The 21,370-nt window shown below is 39.1% G+C and overlaps 1 protein-coding gene across 3 annotated transcripts in view; it reads left to right on the top strand.

Annotated features, from left to right (window-relative positions):
* The window catches only part of Nlg2 (Neuroligin 2), a 79,307-nt gene extending 58,262 nt beyond the window's left edge, over positions 1-21,045 (top strand). For 2 of the 3 annotated variants that reach the window (XM_065307950.1, XM_065307948.1), the window contains 8 exons: positions 95-250; positions 8,517-8,705; positions 13,421-13,596; positions 13,766-14,263; positions 15,560-15,711; positions 16,519-16,649; positions 18,484-18,633; positions 19,188-19,860. In XM_065307950.1, coding sequence (XP_065164022.1) covers positions 95-250; positions 8,517-8,705; positions 13,421-13,596; positions 13,766-14,263; positions 15,560-15,711; positions 16,519-16,649; positions 18,484-18,633; positions 19,188-19,726 — 1,991 coding nt within the window. In that variant the 3' untranslated portion in view covers positions 19,727-19,860. Of the gene's footprint in view, positions 1-94; positions 251-8,516; positions 8,706-13,420; positions 13,597-13,765; positions 14,264-15,559; positions 15,712-16,518; positions 16,650-18,483; positions 18,634-19,187 lie in introns of all 3 variants that reach the window. The other variant, XM_065307951.1, reaches the window with a different exon arrangement.
* The last annotated feature ends 325 nt before the right edge of the window (positions 21,046-21,370 follow it).

Below are 21,370 nucleotides of genomic sequence, written 5' to 3'. Positions count from 1 at the left end.
CATTCCATTTAACAAATTGAAATCGGATCAAAGGCATAAACTTGCACGTTTTGCTGCACATGCATTTTAATAACTCTTGAATATTTAATTGCAGCAAGCGGTGAGGAAGAACATAGCCCGTTGCCTTCCATAGTGTACGTCCACGGCGAGAGTTACGAGTGGAATTCTGGGAATCCCTATGACGGAACGGTGCTGGCTTCTGCCGGACGTGTAATTGTAGTCACCATCAATTTTCGCCTCGGTGTACTAGGTAAGTTAAATGCACGTGTTAACGGTTATTAATAGTTCAATCTAATTCTACTCCCCATGCACACTCCTAAATAATCAAAAACAATAAATGAACTAAAGCGGAAATACTCCGAAATCCAAATTGGTCATTTACGAAGGTGGCGTATTGCACAGCGAAATAAGTTCTTATAGAACTGGGTTACATGTGTTCGCCTGTACACAAGCGCTAATTTACGAGTGTTAATTGTGCGTTGCTTGGCTGCACAAGTTCACAGTAAATTTATTCCAAACATTGCGGGCGCCGAGCGCGATACTCTCGCATTTCTTAAAAGTTATGATGGTGCGTCGCGCCGCACATGTGTCCCAACCCCAAATATATGTCACGAGGTCGCAAATGTTGAAGCTAGAACCGGCGAACTAAAACGCTAAGCATAAAAGCCAGGGACCAAAGGCGAGCCGAAATGCAGAATTGTATAATATGGTGCCACGCTTGCTACAGTTATACAGTGGCAGTTTGTAGTCTTTGCACATAATTAAAGTCCTAGTCCTTTAGTCCCTTTAGCCTTGGATAGTCAAAGTCTGGCATGCTAAAATGTGCGTCGGCTCATAGAAATATTCGCATATGTGTACTGCATATATTATTCTAGGAACGACAATAACCCGGATTGAACTTATAAATATGTATTAATTTAATTTAACTATTTTACGAGGATGGTTTGACTTCAATATTGTTTCAAACTATTTTTTTGTTAATCATTTCTATTTATTGATTGGCCCATTTGACCTTTTGAGGAGTATGTCAATTAGTGGGTTGCGCCCTTAGAATTCTCTCCAGTCACGTATCGAATGGAACTAATTAAGCCTTAAAGTCTTATTAAAACTTGACGCTAAACGCGCCGCCGCTAATATTTAACAGAACGCACGAGTTCTGCTCCTTGTCAGCTCGTTGCACGCTCCTATTGCTCGCTGATTCGATGAGCACAGAAGGCTGACTTCACTTGGCTTCGACGCTGTTCAAAGCAAAAGCTGCGACGACGACGCTACGCCTGTATCAACGATAGTTAGCTTTTCTCTGTGTATGTGGCAGATTCATAGATTCGACGTTCTAAGTGCACGAGTGCGACTCTATATTAGGCAGACACCTTATCATGTCGTACCTGGTACAGAATTCAGTCGACTCAGCCTATCGCGTCCCTGAAACAACAATGAGCTGTAGAAGATGTTCTCCAACAATATGACAGTTTACGAGATTATTCCGGCAGGTGGGAATTGATCGCTGAGCATTGTGCCTTGTGCCGGGCGTGTGCACTAAGGCTCTTATTCACTTCACTTCAGATATGGACGGGGCGCGGATAGAATGGAACTGAGGGCGCAGAGCATTACGATGGAGAGCAGGCGGTATATATACATCAGATATCATTTTTCTGAGATGTTGGAATTTGTAGATAATCTTTTTTTGTGCGTTGCACTTTTAATACTAATTTTGTGATATATCAAGTAGAGCTAATAAATATTTTTGTATTCAAATTTACAAAATTATTCAATATCGTAAACAAAACTTGTAAATATTTGATATTTTATTTAATATTTTATTAAATATTGTATCATTACCTTTTTTATGTTTAGTTTTATAATAAAATTTACAAGATATGCTTTAAAGTCATAGCATTCTGTGACAAAGTACGTTTTACTTCTTCAGAATACAAAGCTCTTTGAGTGTGTCTCCTTGATAGGTTTCCGCAACGGTGCGACTGTAGCCCCACGGCAAGAAACAACGCGATACGATGATTTGTAAGGTCATAAAACGATGCTTTATGAGCTTATAAGAAAAGTGTGCGCTTTTACATTCTGTGCCTGCTTTCCAGATTCAACCAGCAGTGTAGTTATTTTGATACTACTACAAGTAATCGTGCCGTATAAGCGGAAAATTTTATTAATACGCGCGTGCATTCACATATTAAATCACGCACCCTCTAATGCAAGCGCCGTCAAGGGGTGTGACAATTTATTACTTGTCTTAGTAATTTTGAAACTACATATTTTCTTCCAGTAGCACACATGTCTCCAGCTTATTGAACTACAGAATGGCCGAGTAAACATTTTATGTCAGCGCCAGGCATTTATTCTCATGCTTTATTACTCGCCAAAATAAGCGAACCCAACAATAATCATATGTGATACCTAAGCCGGCGGCGGTCTGAATGGTAGTGTTATCATAATAGTGCTCTGTTTTGATCACACTTGTAATGTTTGCCTGCTCTTGCAATGAGTAACTTCAGTTTACATTTGCATTAATCAGTTGATAATACGTCGAACAATAACATTTACAATGCAGTTGATAAGATTCTATGCAAGTTGGCATTTAACATTCTTGCGTAATGTCCCGTACGTATATTGATTTATCGCCCGACGAAGTCATTGTATATTCAATAGTCGCAATCACAATTTCTGTTGGCAAAGTTAACCGCTTATTCGGGCTTACATACACATACACACAGGGAAAATTTGACGTCGCGGCCTTCACAAAAGCGTCCCGATTCCGGCACATTGTCCTGGGCGTTCAAACAAAACAGCATCATTATGCCGACCAGCACGAACGGCGGCGGCGCGAACCACATCGCAATGTGTATAAACGTGCATCCGTAAAATGCCAATATTGTCGCGGTTTATTTAATTTATGAATAGCACTCGGCGTGCGGCCATCGGCACGTTATTGACAGCGAACGAACGAAAACAAGTAGTTCGAACCATTCCGCCAGCGTCCGCGCGCATGCAAATTGTACACAATTAATATGATTGTGTTGTGCGCCACATCACATTTCGAGTTTAATCTAATTTATTTCAGAGAACGCAAGAACAAATTAAACTGAGTATTGGCGAATTAGTTTAACGTGCATCGTCGGGTCAATACTTTTGTCTGGCATATAAAGTATGCGGGTATTGTTTGGGAACCGTACTTGTTCTCTGGTGGTTGGAGTTATCTTAGTTTCCGCATGGAATAACTTTTCAAACTATCCGTTTTTGCATTTTGTTTTTTTACCGTGCTGTGTAGTTTTCCTCCGGCGGCACATCAAAAAATACACAAAAACCTTATAATATAACATGCAAACTTGTGCGGTAAAAAAATGAATGAAAAATGATGACGGGCAAGATAAGCTGAAATTTTAAGTCAGCGTATGCGCTAAACTGTGAAGCTGCCGCAGAGGATCGTCTTGTGGCTTGTTGTGGCTAGTTTAACGAGAAACGTTGCAGTGCAGGCGCCGGGCACTGGTCTCGTTATAAAACCTAATCCCACTTAAGGGGCCAATATGAATTTCCGAGCAGACAGTAATAAGTCAGGAAATATACCATCAAAAAATAACGTGTATAATATCAGCTACCAAGCATTAAAACAGCAAAAAAAACTAATCTTTTAATTATTTATTTTAATTTTACTTTTAATTATAGATCTCTGGAACGCTGATATTTTCCGTGTGAGGGTATTAAAACGACAAAATATCATTATACGAATAACTTACCTTTATCAGGTGATTTTTCAGTGGGGAAGTCTAAAATTGTACTAAAATGTAATGTAACAACCCCGCTAGGTTTTATTCGCACAGGACTTTGATAACAATAAATTTCCAACTTTGGTTACAATCGTTGTAGCTGTAGGATGGTGTACATACGTCTAACACCTTAAATTCGGGTCTTTACCCCGAGAACAGTGAAAGTTGATAAGTTGTGTGATAACGGCCCACGCTGGTCGTATAGGTGTGCGGAGCACTATCGGAAAACGGTGGCTTTCAGAGGGTATTTACGTGCTGAGAATATCCAATCATCGAATGTTTAATATCACGCTTTACACGCAGTAAACGAAAACGGCTGATGGCATCGGAGTGGAAAGGCATTCGCCTAATTTTTATTCCACACGTATTGGATGCCGCACGATTGCCGCAGGGAATCAAAATTAAAAGAACCAATCGAGAATGATGTACTACGAGTATAATTGCTGATCTTAACATCGTCGCCTACAACTAAACACACACGACTTATTTGTTAAGAGTCAGCGCGAATAGAATACTAAAGAGGCATCGAAAACACTCTTTCATCATTTATTTATTTGATTTATCTAAGAGTTGTTTTCGAAATACTCGTAAATAATAAGCAATCATTCAAAATAAAATAACTTTTTTGAAATTTTATAATCGCTTTAATGTAAGTAATCAGATCACACCCGAACCACTGCAATAAATTGGATTATTCTTTTTCATGTTTCTGGCAGTCTGCACCATGTTGACATAAAAGATAAAGTTTAAAAAAATGTTTTTACTTCTCGCTCTTCTTGATTCGCTAAATAGGCATTTTCGACATTGCAACAACAGCCGCTTAAGCGTAACGTGTCCCAATCTTAATAAAACAAACAACACCGCACGCATGTGTAAAACCCGTTGATACATATACTGAAACACAAACACACTGAAAATGCCGATTGCGCGAAGTCAAATATTAGTAAAAATTGACAAAATTAACGACATTCAGTTGATCAGCCAAGAGCGAGTATGTCACTGATCATAAATAATTAGCGCCTCTTCCCCAAGAGCAAAACGTTGATTCGTGTCTTTAGAGCAGTGGTTCAGAGGTTTATCGTCATGTAATTTATCGTTAGTGATACAAGTAAATGCCACACAGTGAGAATAAAGAAGAACGCAGGAAACGGTAGGGGCGATATACTTATAGTAATTGTAAGATTTGTTTTTTTTTTGAATATTTGGCGTCAAGCACAAAACCAGAAAACGTCAAGTACCAAAGAATAAAAAGTTATCACTATGTTGTGATAAATTTCCGCTTTTAATACATTAATGCGTTAATCAAAGTCTATGCAACAAACGAGTCAATGTGGATAATTCAATTGATTTGAGTTTAGCGTTAAGTATTATAATTTCTAAGTGCGCGACTGTATTCCAACCATATGAAACCGATGCGGATATAAATTGCCGAAGAAGTTTTTCGCAAGATGTAGTCTGCAACAAAAATCAAGAAACTCAGAACAGAATTTTAGGTACCTACTTGTAGATATAAAATACATATTTATTTGCACAATATATTTTACGCCGTTAAATCAAATTGTATTTCCAGTTTGCTTTTCAACTTAATTAAATAATAATTCTAAATAATTCAATTAATTATTTTATTTTACCACAAAATAAACTGCTTATTGAATGTTGATACGTCTACTTTACTGTCAAAAATACTGGAAATTGCATTAATTATATTTAACGTATATATTCCCCTAATATGATTAACATACCTTTTGGCATACTATTGAAAAATTCAAACATGCCATACAGTATATTTTATTCTAATTTGTATATCTTTTTGATATTCAAATATTTGTAATATTTTCCTCATTTTACCTACATGATATTGCGATGTTATATTCCGGCAAGTTGGTCGAAGAATATTAAATGCCTTGGCCTAGGCGCACATTGCATATAAAATTTACATGCACATGTGAGTACTATTTTATTTCACGAATTTTTGAGTACGTGCATCGTTTTATGTTTATATTTAAGTTTATGCTTTTTGCGACACTAAACAATATTGGATATTAAATTGGTTCTGCCATCATTTTTTTTATGTCTGCAGTGTTTTAATAACATTTAAATAAATTAATCATTTAATTGCAGCACTTTACATCTGCGCCTATAATATCAAAGAATGGCAGTAATAAATGAAAGTTATTTAATGATAAATAAATATATTGAACCAATGAACTAATAGTATTAGAAGCTTTCCGGAGCTTTCAAAGAGTAAATAGCGGAAATTTAGTTAGAATTTCAAAAACAGACTCCAGGCTCCCCACAGCCGTCTGGACCCTGATGCCGTCGTAGCGGATTTGCAAATGACGACGGTCGGTTGTGGCAAAACGTAGCGCACCATGAAATTCGATGCGGCGACGATGCTGCAAGCGATAGCATCGGGCGAGAGCCATTGCCCCGATGTGCCGGATTGATCCTCGTGTGTTGGTTGGCGGCAGTTGCGTCGTCGTCGGAATATATTTCAAATTCAAATATCATATGCATATGTACAAGGTGCACGCGCAAAACCAGTCACCGTACATACGTGCACGTCGCTATCCTTTAGCGCGCCTGAGCGCGTCACTTAGGTGCTTCCAAGAGCAACATTTCTACAATTTTACAGATAACCCAAGGATAGATACGCTTTCAGTACGCCTAGGGCACTAAAAATTGCCAGTTAGGTTTTTACACCAGGTTGCCAGCTTGCTAATACACAAATTGCTTTGCAAGCCAGACTTGAGTCGACAGAGACAAAAACCTAATGTCAATTTAAACGCTTTAATCGATCCTAAGCAAATGTACCCAGTTTACATAAACCCGAAGATTTACTACCTACAATTCTACCATTATTAAAGACCGGATTAAAGTGAATACATTTTTAAATACCGTGTACGTGCAATTTTTCGTGGTGAGAATCGCAACATAAGACTCAGTCCATATTGTTCTTAGACGGAAAACTACAGCACGCGCGATAAAACGAATACATGCATAAAACGCTTATGGAGCTTATATAGCTCATAGTGAAAAATAAGTGCACAGTCCGCAAATTCAGCAATTTTTCTTTTCTTTTATGGCCGCTTTCTTCCTCCGCCGTTGTCATCTCGAACGTAATCTTTTTAGTCCACTTTATCTACTACTCGTATGCATACAAGCAACCCTTCGAGACTCTTAATATAGACAGCCATCGCGTTGTCGCAATATTTTTCTGCAACATTCCAACAATAAAAATTGATACTTTTCTAGGTTTACAAATCAAACAGCAGCTCCCTTGGTCGAAGCATTTGTATAGTTTTCTTGAATCTAACATGTGATTTCAAGCGTTATTGCAAATGTTAAATGCACGTCGTTGTGCACATAACAAATGTTGCATTTCTATTGTTACATTTTTCGCCATATTTTATGGCAGGAAATTGTATGCATTCAAAACGTGTTTTATATTTGAAGAATTGTGTTTCTTTTTACATTTCAAAGCTTTCTAAAATGCTAATATAAAATAAAATATAAAATAGTTGAAAAAAATCTATTTACACTTGAGGGAAAAGCTCTTAAACGGTAATTAAAAATTCTATTTTCCAAAAGCTTTAACTTTTTACACGTTGCTTCTGAAAGCGTCGAGTGTGTTTTTCTTTTTACATTCGCGACTAGCGGACAAAAAGATGCAAAATCCGCAACATTGGGATCGAGCTTTCATTTTGCATCTACACACGACTACTCCTCCTTTTTTCTCTCAATTTGTATGTGACAGCGGACGCCAGGCAAGCAAAAAAACTCTCGCGTTACACAATGAACAACAATTAAACGAAATAAAAAGCGGGTCATAAACACTCAGCACGTATCAACGCGAAAGCTTTTGTCCGAGGGGTGGTGAGCTTACCGCAAACACATTGAAGCCGTTCTTCCTTCGCTTTTACACGCGTACACACACACTGCCCGACTCAAAAGCGAATTGCTACGTGACATACAGCATGCGAACATTAGTCTCGCGCGCCAACTTGAAGCAAATACGGGGGCCGCATATGGCGGAAGAAGAAAAAAACGCGATGAATTTTTAACCACCGCGCGCACACTTCAGTAAGTTTGGTCGCGAAGCCGAGGCGGACGTGGTTGCGCCGAGCAGATGGGTCGGCGAAAACGGTACAAACAAGAAACACATGTAACACAATACACGCGATTCAGGTTGGGCGCATGAAAGGCGTAAAATCAACATACGAAATCAGTCGTGCTGCCATCGAGAATAGTTGGTGTGGGCGTGCGAAGAAAATGAGCTTTCTATGAGTTTTCAAAATAGCTTTTAAACGCAACCGCGCCACTTGCCTGTATAGCCATGAATGTAAAGTGTAACTGGAGTAGGCGGACACAATGAAAAAATGTAAACGAGAATAAAATGGAAAAATGATGCTCGAGAAAAAAAGAAGGGCGAGAGACACGTTAATCGTGGTTCTAATAGCTTCCTTAATAGTCGGTAAATATTACGGTCAATTCCTTTTTACCCTTGCTACAAAACTCTCATCATTCTGTTCAACCAAACTCTTTTCACTTGGTTTTCTTTTGCTTTTTGTAACTTTTTGTGTTACTTTTCAGTAGTTTCCAGCGAGTCAACAAACATTTTAATTAAAGTCGCCCACTCAAGACGTCGCTTTCCTACACAAACTTATCGTGTGATATTATATTCATGCGGCGGAACAAACGAGTTGAATCTCACATATTGTTGTTTGCGTTCGTTTGCAGGTTTCCTAAAGACTGGCACTAAGGGTAGCGCGCAAGGGAATTTCGGACTAATGGACTTGGTCGCCGGCTTACACTGGCTCAGAGAGAATCTAGACGCTTTCGGCGGTGATCCCGAGAGAGTCACACTAATGGGCCATGGAACCGGCGCCGCCCTTGTCAACTTCATTGCCGTCTCACCTGTTGCCAAAGGTATCAAAAATCTTCTTTTTTAACATCACCTTATTTGCTTTAAATCTAATTATACAATTTTAACATGTAAGAAATCTAAATTTGGGTTGAAAACTACAAAACTATGACTAAGTAGTATACTGTTGCATGTCAACGTATAATTTAGTAAATTTTATAAATTCTATATTGTTGTTATGCGTATCCTATGCGTACAAGAAAGTGGAAAACATATTTAATTAGAATAAATGAATTGAAGTGCCATGCTAGATGGTAACAGCTCTCTGAGTTCGCAAATTACATTTTACGTACGTACGCAAATCATATCAGTGGAAAACACTCGCAACAAAACGCCAACTTTTCTTCGCATTCGCTCATGCGGGTGTGAGATATTAATATACCTCGGAGAAGGTGTGTACAGCATGTAACAGGCCGGATGTGTGCGCGCATTCGGGATAAACTAAAGGACCAAATGTATGTGGCATTATATTAACTTAATTTTCATTTTGCAACATACAGCGCGCCGTACGCAAGCCATAAATTTCGTGTCTTTATTTTACTTGGCCCCGCTTCCGTAGAAAGTTGCACAAAACATTAAATTTCGAGCATGGAGTAGACACGCATTTAGTCGCAGCTCAAAAGGCACCGGGAACAAGCGAAACGAACGGAACATCATGCCGCCGCGGTTGGAACGAAGGAGGTTGCGTGTGGGCTGCGTAGAAAGGGTTCCTTGAATAAATATTTTCGCGGAAAAGGAAGTTTTCATTTCGGCGGAATGCGAAGGTTTTTAGTCTACTTTAATTCCTCCCAGGCAGCCACTTGCTGTGGGAATCTATTTCGTAAGGTAACAAAGGTGGATGCTATAAATTGAAAAGAGCCAACAGATCTTCTTAACCGGAGAAAGCTTATATTAAAATGATATTTCATCATTTTCTCTTCATTACCGTGTTTCAATAAACTAATCGAATTAAGTGAGATTACAAACCTGGGGATTCATTTATCCCAAATGTATTTCGCACATTTGAAGGCAAGGAGATTTTTCCCCGCTGATTCATTCAGATTAAATTCAATAGAGAAGACAGAAAGCTTTTTGGCAAACATTTACATGCTGAGCGATACGAGTGTCGTGATTTCAAGATGGTGAATTATAATATGCCGAGCGTTTCTAGGAATAGTTGCGGGTTGCCGTAGTAGTAGTTAGTATCTGGGAAAGTTTGGATATATAGATTTAGATTGGCGCGCGGAAAGTGGTGGATGGTGGATGCCTGCGGGGAAAACTTTTAATTGGTTTGAAGTACGAAGTGCAAGGGACCGAACCAAAACAAGTCGCATTTCACATATGTCCGTCCGTCACCGGGCTCAGCAGGAAACGCGTTTGGCTTACGAAACGTTCTGCCACTAGCGCTTAATACACCAGCGGGCCTTGAATGAACGCGTGGAACTAAAACTTTGATCCAAGTGATTGACAAAGCTCGATGAACCATAAACAACTAAAGTGAAGCCAGAAAGTATGCGAGATTGAAATAATACTTTTTAGGAATCCATTGTGGTCTTGGGTTTTTGCTACAAAATAAAAACAAACTTTGCTAATCAATTTTCTCAAAACTTTCGGTTATATTTGCACATCTACTCAGTGAAATTGCAACTGAAACACTAGCTTTTTGTGTATATTGTCAATTCATGCTTAACAATCGGTTGGTTTGGATTTCCGTAAAAAAATCAATATAAGGTGACGTTAATCTTTTTATTTCTCATACTTTGTTATGATGTTTGTTTTCATATACTTAACTATAGAATACTATTTTTGCATCTGATATATTTCGGAAAATAGTGTGATTTATGCCACCTAATGCCTGAAAGAAAAACTACAATCATCTAAATCCATGTGTGCCAGCCTGTAGGTATGCGGGATCTAAAACACATTTGTCATAAGGTATTTCTTCTTGTTCTGCGATGCGCGTTTGCTGTTTGGAAAAAGGAGCACGCCGATATAAACGAGACTTTGCATGAAGCCAAAAGCGATGATGGCAATAAGAAACGAAGTATCCAACGTGCGCGGCAGATACACAAAGGTCTCGTCGAGTTAAGTTTAGGCGCGTCGCTTTTACCTCTCTCATCTATAAGCGCGTGGACGCAGGACGAAGATAGATGAGCAGCGCATATCCGCCTAAGCCAACAATATGGACAGTCGGATTGAAAGGACGGACGTAACCGGCTTTAAGGAATAACGAATAACGAATTTAGAGTAGGACCTAAAGTCTTACTAACATACGGATTCCGCATCGCATCAACAAACGCGCCGGATGCATCAAAAATCCAAAGGACGGTTCAAAATGCCTACGAAAAACGAAAGGCACCAGTGGCAACAATCCGCCTCTCGGGGATTTTACATTTAAGGCTGTCGTAAAATTTTAAAGTAATTTTGACGGGAGTAGGTACAGCAGAATTCCTAGATTTATGCGCCCGTTTCAGTTTTTGGCTCGAGAGGGTATCATCGAATAAAGTATTTGTAAAACAAGCATCTAATTGAAAAATGGCCATGCGGTTCAACGAGATGATAAATTCGAGAGTTGTAAGTGCAATTGAATTGAATACACGGGACTTCAGGGGTTGAAAAAAGTTTATTGTAATGGGAGCGAACTGTAGTGTGTTATGGGACTGTTTACAACGAAATTATTTATGATCTCACTCTAGGACTATTGTACAATGAAGCTTTACAAGAGTTGCACATAATATGAAACCCTACTACAAATTGAAGCCCAGCTAAAACAACGTAATTAAATATTTTAATTAATCTATTATTTTAACTCTGGATGAAAATGATAAAATCGTAGACCTTATACGCTGGAAAATAGTCTGGTGACATGCAGGCATGTAGTCTATGTGTATGTCTCATTAACCAGGGTGTAATTCCGCGCGCACTACTGAACCACGCGCGTCTCGTATTTACCTACATGCATGACAAGTACACGCTTGAAGTAGTTAAGGAGAAGGCGCCGTGGCGACAACGAACGGCAACGAAGCGAGGAGCAGAAAGCATTCAGTCTTATTGACGACCCGTAGATAAATGACAGGCAGCTGTATTAATCTGGAGTGTACCTAGCAGCGCCTCCAGGCGAGCGGAGAACGCCGCGTGAATGGCGCGCAGATTTCCGACATTGTCACCGGCACGAACGAGACGGATGATGCCGCTGCGATTTATCTGCTCGTTCGTGCGTGCACGTCGCCGCCAGCATCTTTGGCAGCCTTGACGCCTAGTCGGAGAAAAAATCTATACCTATGCATTACAGGTTTCGTTTTTTACTTCCTCTTTTTTTTTCATCCCTTCAAAGTGCTCCAGCACGCCCGAGACATTCGAATGTGACGTTTGATATGTTTGCACATTTATTAGTTTCGCATCGGACAAATAAAACAAAAATCGAACCAGTTGAAGGTTGAAGGGCGCGAACATCACCGCAACTTTGCAACTTCTATGGAGAGTTTTCTGGGGCAGACTATAACTATTGAAAGCTAGGAGAGGCGGCCAGATTCGTATATCTATCTTTAACCGCATCCATTGTCGAATGCAGTCATGCCTATGGCGCAGATAACTTTACTGGGCCGAATACAAACAAATTGAACCCAGCGAATATCACACATTTTGGCATACAATGCGAACGCAACTTGCCATCGAGAACATCAAGCCACAAACAAGCTTGAACTCCATCCACATTAATGTGTTATGAAAGACTGGAGGGTGTAATTATTTGCGCGTAGGGCTAGGAAAGCACCCGCAGTGGTTATGCACGGATGCTTTGAACGCAATATCGATGACGCACCGATAAAGGTATTGTTTGAATATGTGCATGTGTGTGTGTGTGTGTGTGTCAGACTTTACGGACAATGCGAGGTTTGTGGTGAGTTGGAGAGTTCGGCGTCGGCAGCCAAAAGCCCAGGTATTATATTATGCAAATTATCCGCGAATAATTCGATTTAATACAGCCGTGAATACATTCGCCGTGCTCGACGGCGAACGACCGGTGATTAGTCACGCATTAAATATGTAAAATGCGTTTCGGGCAGCAGTTCGCAGGTATTTCGCATTTTGCATTATTCAGTCTGGCGATTTCTAACAATCGCGATTTAAAATTTGTCACTGATAATCAAATTAGTGGCTATTTAATTCGCTACGTATCCAACGGACGTTACCAGTTCCTGGGTTCCATGTGAATTGGAGCAAAGTGTGAAATAAAATTTGAACGCTTGCGGGATGGAACTTGAGCTTCATGAAGTTGCATGCAAATGTGTATCATATAACTAAAGTGTAGAAATAGCTAGGGGCATTCTGAATAACTTCTGTACATGGAAACCAAGTAGATTGATATTAGTATTACTTATCAAAATATTTGTTAAAATGTACAATTTAAAATTGTCTGCTTCTTATTTCGATGAATGCTTTATTAAGGACAAACTTTGTTTTTGTTTGTTCCGCGTTCTTTATCGGTAGACACTAAAATTCCCATTTGTTGAATCAGTATGGCGTAAACTTCCACCAACTTGAATGCGATTTGTTGGCGGCTGAATGCGACGCATTATAGATTTATGACAATTCTTTGGCAAACTTGCGTGGATAACTTGCCTCCAAACGTGGTTTATAATCGTCGGATGAATCGGATGTTCAGCGAATCCGTTTGTTGAATTTTATGTTAATGAAAACACTGGGCATGTGAATAAAAAATTTCTTCTATCTTGTCTTTCAGAATTGCTTCATCGCACCATATTGCTGAGTGGTTCTGGCCTAAGTCCTTGGGCAATGCAACGCGATCCTTTGTTTGTGAAGCGGAGAGTGGCAGAGCACACCGGTTGTCATGGCGACTTACTGGAAGACGATTTGGCGCCTTGTTTAAGATTAAAACCATTAAGTCAGCTGTTATCGGTGAGTATAAACGCCAAGTGCAAATGCGAGAATAAAGAGCTCATTGAAATCAACTAAAGTATATTTTTTCTGTAATTTTAATCCACATTAATGTGTCGAAGCTAAAAAGTTGGGAATAGGTTCGAACATTACCGCATGTAAATTGCTTAGAATCGAAATGCTTTTGCAGGTCAGCTTGGAGCCACCGCGATTCCTACCCGGCTTCGCACCGTTTATCGACGGAACCATTTTATTGAATCCGACAAGTCCGCCCGCCTCAACCGGAACGTCGACGGTGGCAACCAGCGTCGGTTACGAATTGGCTGATTTTCGCGACCGGGATCTATTATTCGGACTGACATCGACAGAATCCTATCTGGATCTGAGTGCGCAAGATTTGGAGTTCGGGTTCAACGAAACGCGACGCGATAGAGTTTTGCGGACGTATGTGCGTAACTCGTACTATTATCACTTGAACGAGATATTCTCGACGCTGAAGAACGAGTACACCGACTGGGAGAAGCCGATGCAGAATCCCCTGAGTGTGCGCGATGCCACGTTGGAGGTGCTGAGCGACGGCCACACAGCGGCTCCGCTCATTCGAATCGGCTATTTGCATGCGCTGCGTGGGGGGAAAACGTTTTTTCTACATTTTCATCACCAGAGCGGCGAGAGGGACTTTCCACAGGTAATTATCGCTACATGCGTGTTGTTCCACCAGAAAAACACGCCAACAAAAGCACGTTGATGGAGTAATTAAAATTTATGAATCGTTTCGTAGCCTATTAAAGAAAAACAATCAAGCCGCAGAGAGCATAAAGTGTTTCAATATCTAAGTCTATATAAAGTCTGATGAAGTCGTAAATATGTATAAACAATCTATATTGTGAAAGAGGATTTTATGTTGCGTATGAGTTCCTATGTGTCAAATCAAAAGCTTTTTTTTCACTGAAGTACTTTTTGAACGGAAGCAATTATTTTTTGGTTTTGATACTTAAATCGTATTCACAAAACAGGTAACTTACATTTTCCAAGATAAAACATCAACCGAAAACGCAAAATTACATTTTATTTAAAAAATTGTAACTGCAATTTAATCCCGAATTTATAGTGTGCTATTGCTGATATCAAATTTCAATATGTAGCACATACCGTCATCGAAAATTCAAAATAACTGGTGTTAATCGATTTACAAAGCAATTTCATACACTGAACCAAATTTCACGAACGAGGTTTTTTCCGAATCTGAGCAAAGCACGGAAATTGTGATCAATTTTGTGACATTTATGAAGTCATGTTATTTAATACCAATTAATTTTCATGGCATATTAAAAACTGCAGTTTGATTACATAAAACTATTAACTACTAGTATATTGATCCATGTTAATAATTTATTAGGAATAGAAATAATAGGAAACTAATGGTTTTTGACAGTGAGTGATTTGTGATAATTGAGTGTGTGTGACAGGAACATTTATTTCACTAATTAGTGTTATTATTTTTCTTTGATATTACAATCGTAATTACTGTTTTCATTGAATGCGGTCGACAATGCTTTGACAAAGAACAAATTGCACCGCATCATTACTTTGACATGTTATTTACTGTAAGTTATAATTTTCACCATAGCTTTATATAAAATGAGAAATCACTATGATTTTGCGATAAATACTCTGAACACGCTGATACTAGTAGAATTCTGGTTCAAAGCGGCGGCGCATTTTTCACTTTTTGGTCATTTACGCTTCATCTTTTATGACTTATCAAAGCAGCTATAATCTTCATGGTTCACATATATTTTCTCCAGGGGAGGGAGAGCAGTTTGGGCTCAAACACTTTTTCAGCGTGAGGGCGTTTTCCTTTTTTTCCATACCGTCCCGAAAAAAAATGTTTAAGCTGTAGTCATTTCTATACCTACATTTAGGATACGATGTGTCCGCCGTTATGCCTGATCAATGCGTGTGTGTTATATATTTATCGCAGAGGTCCGGAAGCGTACGAGGAGAGGACATACCGTATATCTTGGGCCTGCCACTGGTAAACGGCGGTACTTTTTTCCCTCACAACTATACGCACTCCGATGTGCAGATATCCAAGATGTTGATGCACTACATAAGCAACTTTGCGAGAAAAGGGTAAGTTGTTTTATTTCGTCTCTTATTCAACGCGCGCGTAGGGCTCATCTATTTTTATCGTGCGCAAGGTACAAAGTAGATTCATCCCTCGAAAACTACAAAAACACCTTTAGTTAAAACCTTTATATTTATGTTACAAAGATGCTACACTGCATTTAAAATCAAGTTATACCGGCAACTTTCCATCTTTGTCACAATTTTGGATCCCAAACTCTTTTGAGATTGTATACTTATATTCCTCAAAATATATCAAGTTCTAAAGAGGGTGAACGCTTGTAGGAACATATATGTGCTCTGCATCGAAGAGAAAATACTCCACCGAAAACCTTATCAACGAATACGCAAAAGAAGATAAAAAAAAGTAGATATAAATATAGGACAATTTAGACAGCAGAGTATTTTCAGATATTTTCATTTTCTCGGGTGCGTCTATCTACGCGTCCAGTTGCGGCACATAACTGAGACACATATAAAATATGAGAGCAACTTTATGTCCCAATATTTATATAATATTATATTAAATTGTAAATTTGATCGTAAACTGCTCGGTTCGCCTTTACCGTGGAGTTTATAGCCGATATAATATTAGATTAGTTCGTTTCGGTTCGATTTTGCTTTCCTTTTTTCTGCGTTTTCCTGATCAACCTCGAATGTTACGTTTCACTACGACGTAATTGCGATCAAAGTGAATATTTACTAAATAACATCATTTGCGATATTATTTTTCAATTTTCGCAGATAATTTCATCGTCATTTTTTTCAATCTTTGTTGGATTTTTTTATGATTGATGCCTTTTACTCTTGCAGTGATCCTAATGGTGCATCACAGTCTGCGACAAACATGCGGCGAGATCCAAATGACAAGAACAATATGGACGATGTGGTAGCACCTTTTTGGGATACCTATGATACAATAAATCAACTTTACTTGGAATTAGGCAAGTGATTTATTTTTTTTAAATAAATACAGAAAATTTTCTGTTCATTTCTTTTGAGAATTTAAGTGTGAAATAACGATGGGAGATAAATGATGTGTTCAACTTTTAGATGATTTATATTTTATGAACGAATATGGTAATGTCAATCTCACGAGAGACTTGAGATACTTGCAAAATTTTTGCATATTTATGTGATCTAGTGACCGTGTTCAGGGTCGTCCAGGAAATGAAACCACGCTTTTTCTATGTGAACAAAAAACCAAAAAGGCGTCTCATAGGTAGGGTCCAAAATTTATATGGAATATAATCGTGGTTGACTTTCAAAGTTTTTCACTCTCGGCTCCCGATGCGGGTAGTCAGGACAATATGAAAAGTAATGGATCGGCACGCAGGAGAACAAACGCCGTCACCGTTCGAACTGGCAGCAACGCGCTTTGCGTAATTTATGTAAACCCATAACGTCGCTATCAATTAGTTTCGCCTGCCCAGCATTTCACCACTTAATCAACCGGATGACGCTCGCCTCCATTCGCAGCATGACCGTCCTTGGTGAATGTTAAGTAATGCGGCCGCTTGGAGGCGGAGGCAAAGATATGAGAGAAATCGTCGGAGCGTTTTCCATGATGTCGCCGCCCTAACGGACGCTCACGGTTTTCACTTCCACCGTGCCAAGCCTGTTTTGCGCGTCGTAGTCTGCGTGAACTAAACCGCGAAAAGCTCCAATGATGGATGCGACGACGTGTATGTGTTGTTGTTTAAAAGCTGCGCGTCTGCCGTGGGGAAAAGAAGAGCAAGTAGCCGAGATTCACGCAAATTATTAGATTAAAATATCGCCGCGTAGGCAGGTTGCTTTTCAATTCGACTAAAACGTGTAAGATGGAATTTTCAATTAGTTGCGCAAAGTGTTTGGCGGCGGCTCACGTAAATCAAATTTATAATGCGGAAAGTAAAGTCTGAGCGCACTTAAAAGCGATGTCGCCCGCAAACCCATAACCGATACCTTTTTAAAAGTCGAGATTGCGAGGGGATACTTGTACATACTTACAGATTGAAAATTTTCGTTGTGTAAGTCGTGAACGCGACAGAAGACTGCATGTTAGTTTGTTATTGATTACCTACTCTCGTGCTCATTGTCTTTTTTATAGCAAACGCGCAATTATCTAGAGATCCACTCGTGATTCGTGAGAACAAAAACGCCTCGTGCGCTGCGCAGCGGTCCGCAGAGAGTCATGAGGCATTTTTAATATCAAGCCTTTTGCACATCTTGATTAATGTGACTAATACAAGCGCTAGGCGCTGAGCTTCCGATCTTAGTAGGTCTCCTGATGTCGGTGTGACCTCATAACTCTTTCAAATTAATTAAATAAAACTTCAGATTTCAAACGTTGCTAACATATAATTGCAGATTATTTATTATCATCATTTAAACACGCTGTTGGAGTAGCGTAATGATTACGTTGTATTTTTTTAACTATTTGGATAAAAAGTGTGGGAAAACATGAAATTTTGTGCCAAAAACGAAAATTTCATTATAACTTTTTTGGCATTATTCGGCGCATTTTACAATGCACACAAATATCCCTCGCACAAGATGCTTTTCATATAAACTAGTTTGTGTTTGTGAAAATGTCAAAAAGTAAATTTAAAATATAACGTCGACGTAAATAATATCCCGAAACGAAAACTACACAAATTTACAGCTTTATTTTTTCCAAAAAGCTCACGTAATTTGGCCTTATTGATTTTTTTGGCATCGTTGTGATTTATGATATATGTGATTTTGGCAGTTTTAATTTAAAAAGATTTGAGAAAATAATAATTTTTTACATTGTAGGAAATAAAGCGGAAATTAGGAACCACTACCGGGGGCATAAAATGTCGCTCTGGTTAAATTTAATACCGCAATTGCACCGACCCGGCGAAGGAGACGACATATCTATGAGACATCATCACTTCCAAGAAGAAGGGGATCAATATTACGATGGTATGCAAATCTAGCGTAAAATGTGCTCTGATGCGTAAAGAATGTGATTGATTTTATTTTTCGTGCATTCCATCACAATTCCCTTAGCAGCCGTTATTCTAGTTAAAAGAGAAACAATTTAGAAACTTCCAAATATTTTCGAAACGCTAGGCTATCTTTAATTAATTGTACTAGTCAATCGAATTTCCACGTCAACTAGTGAAGTACAGCCAAGCAAACGTCCGTGAGTCAACCCCTTTTGTTCATTATAAATGTCCGTAACTTTCTGTTAATTGCCTTCCGGGTTTGTACTTGTATTCGATGGCTACTTTCTCCTCGAGCAGTTCCACCAGGTATTTCTAAACGTTGTAAAATTCATTTCGTGCCGTTAGTGTAATTCTTTTAATTCTTGCAATGTGCAAAATACTATAACTAACACAAACTTAATTTATTGCATTACCCAGGAACGTATCTCCCAGATTCCCGATTGGAATTGATTTGTTTCGTTTCATTGTACACCTTGTATGCGGTAATTGACTTAGCGGAAAGCGAGTTGTTAATCAATTTCGTTTTAGGTTTTGTTCGTCCGCAAACAATGCAACGGCCTTCGCACGTCGCATTGCAACCACCGACGACGAGTCCACTTCCCATCGTGCAATCCACTTCGGCAACGCCATCGCCGCCGAAATCAGATACCGCACTACAAGCGACAACGACCGAGTGCACCCCTAACGCCAGCTACGTCATCCCGCAGCAAAACCAGCAGAACTTGCACAATCAGAACAAAAATAATTTGCTCAGAAAATTGGCGTCCAGTCACTACCAGAGCTACACGACAGCGCTGACGGTCACAATCGCGGTTGGTTGCTTTCTCCTTCTGCTCAACATTCTCATCTTTGCTGGAATCTATCATCAACGTGATCGAGGCAGGTCGAAACGAAAAAAAGAAGAATTAGAAGCAGGTAGTTGTTCGTCGTCTCCGGGGGACGCTTACGAGACGAAACGAATGTTCGATCGAAGGCCGAGCGGTTACGACGGTGGTAGTGGAGGCGGCGGCGGCGGGGTGGTGGTAAATACGATCTCAACAGCAGCTTCGAATGCAAGGAGGACTTGAGTAACTTTATCGGGGAGTACAGCGCCCAGCATTACATCGAGAAACGGTCGTTGGCCGATGTCCAAATGACGCAGTTGCCGCTGCAAGAGTTCCAGGCGTCGCCGCCGTCGGGCGTGAAGCGGAGCATGGCGGATCATCCCCCGGATGTGACAAGCTCTGCTATGATCGCCACCACGCGTGCCCCCACGATGACGTCGCAAGATACGCAGACTATGGCCACCAATAACGGAAGCGGGGCTAACTGCTGCAACAGTAGCGACGTGATGACTAGCCCCGGTATTCCGGAACCGCCACCGCCGCCAAAAAATATGCCACCGATGGGTAATAATCAAGGCATCTTGCGGAACGCACCCACTACCCCTGGCACGATGAAAAAGCGCGTCCAGATACAAGAAATCTCAGTTTAGACTGCAGTCGATGCAATGGATGGAGAAATGTAAAAATAAAAACTGTGATTTCTAGTTGAATTAATTCGAGAATGAATAGGTTAATGACTCTTGGCAGAATGAATTTGCCGGTGTCAACCTACTAGCAAACTAAAATACTAAACGTTAAACTACATTGAAATAAATCTAATACATCAACAAAATGGAATTGAGTTTGCTTCCAACATTTTAATAAATTAAACCAAGTTGTAATAGATACTGATATTTATGGTGCGAATGAAATTATGATTACGAATCATTTTGATTTTCGTCAATCGATCTTCAAAACATTCCAACCTGAACACCCGTGTAATATATTAAAGACAATCAAAACATTGTGTTTGTTGAAACGGAATTGTAGTCCTAGAAGAGTGCAAACTTACTGCCAAATAAACATTTTCATTGACAGGTACTGGGAAAATATAGTGCGAAAATCATGTTGAAGATCATTAAGACTTGTGATTTGTGATTCGAACAAAAACGTCGTCTTGTAGACATTTTTAAAATACTTAAATGCTGTAAATTACTCATTAGTATGTATTTTAAAGTTTTTATTCAGTACGACGGATTATTGAACGAACATAACATGGACATTGCACTGGTATGGATAATAAGTGGTTTTGAGATATGTCAAACAAAAATGTAACACATAAAATGGAATTTTGAGCATTTAAGAAGTGCGCGCCTGTTAGCGACATGTTTGTTTAATTAATGTCCAATACTTTAACGATTGTTTTGTTATTTGATTGAACTAAATCTAATATTACTCAGAATCCATGAGACAAATTGAAACATTTTCAAATGCATCTTATATTGATGTCATTTATCTGATATTATTATTACTGTTATCATTTTAATATACTTATGGCATAATAAATACATTATTATATAAAACTAGTGTGCATTTTGTGATTTACCATTGTACTCAATTTTTACCAAAGCTACCTATACTTAAAATTACTGTAACTTATATTTAGCATACAGTTTTTTTTTTCTGATTTTTACTTTTAGTTAATTGTTTATTTAAAACCAGGTAAATTAAATGTTAATAATTATTATCCTTGAACCTGTCACCAACACAATTTGCTAAATACTGTAATACAATCAATTAGCAATTAAATCTTGTTTTTTAAATACATACATCAACCAACCATTTACTTGTGCTTGAAGTTGTAATTTATTTCTCGGAAAAGTGCATTATACATACATACTCGGTTTG

Source organism: Atheta coriaria, unplaced genomic scaffold (genome assembly GCF_025399875.1).
Source record: "Atheta coriaria isolate IRGN ID8LTWV9N9 unplaced genomic scaffold, Caltech_Dcor_3.1 hic_scaffold_7_pilon, whole genome shotgun sequence".
Taxonomy (NCBI): Eukaryota; Metazoa; Arthropoda; class Insecta; order Coleoptera; family Staphylinidae; genus Dalotia; species Dalotia coriaria.
Note: the sequence above shows the minus strand (reverse complement) of the source record. Positions and strands in the feature narration are given on the sequence as shown.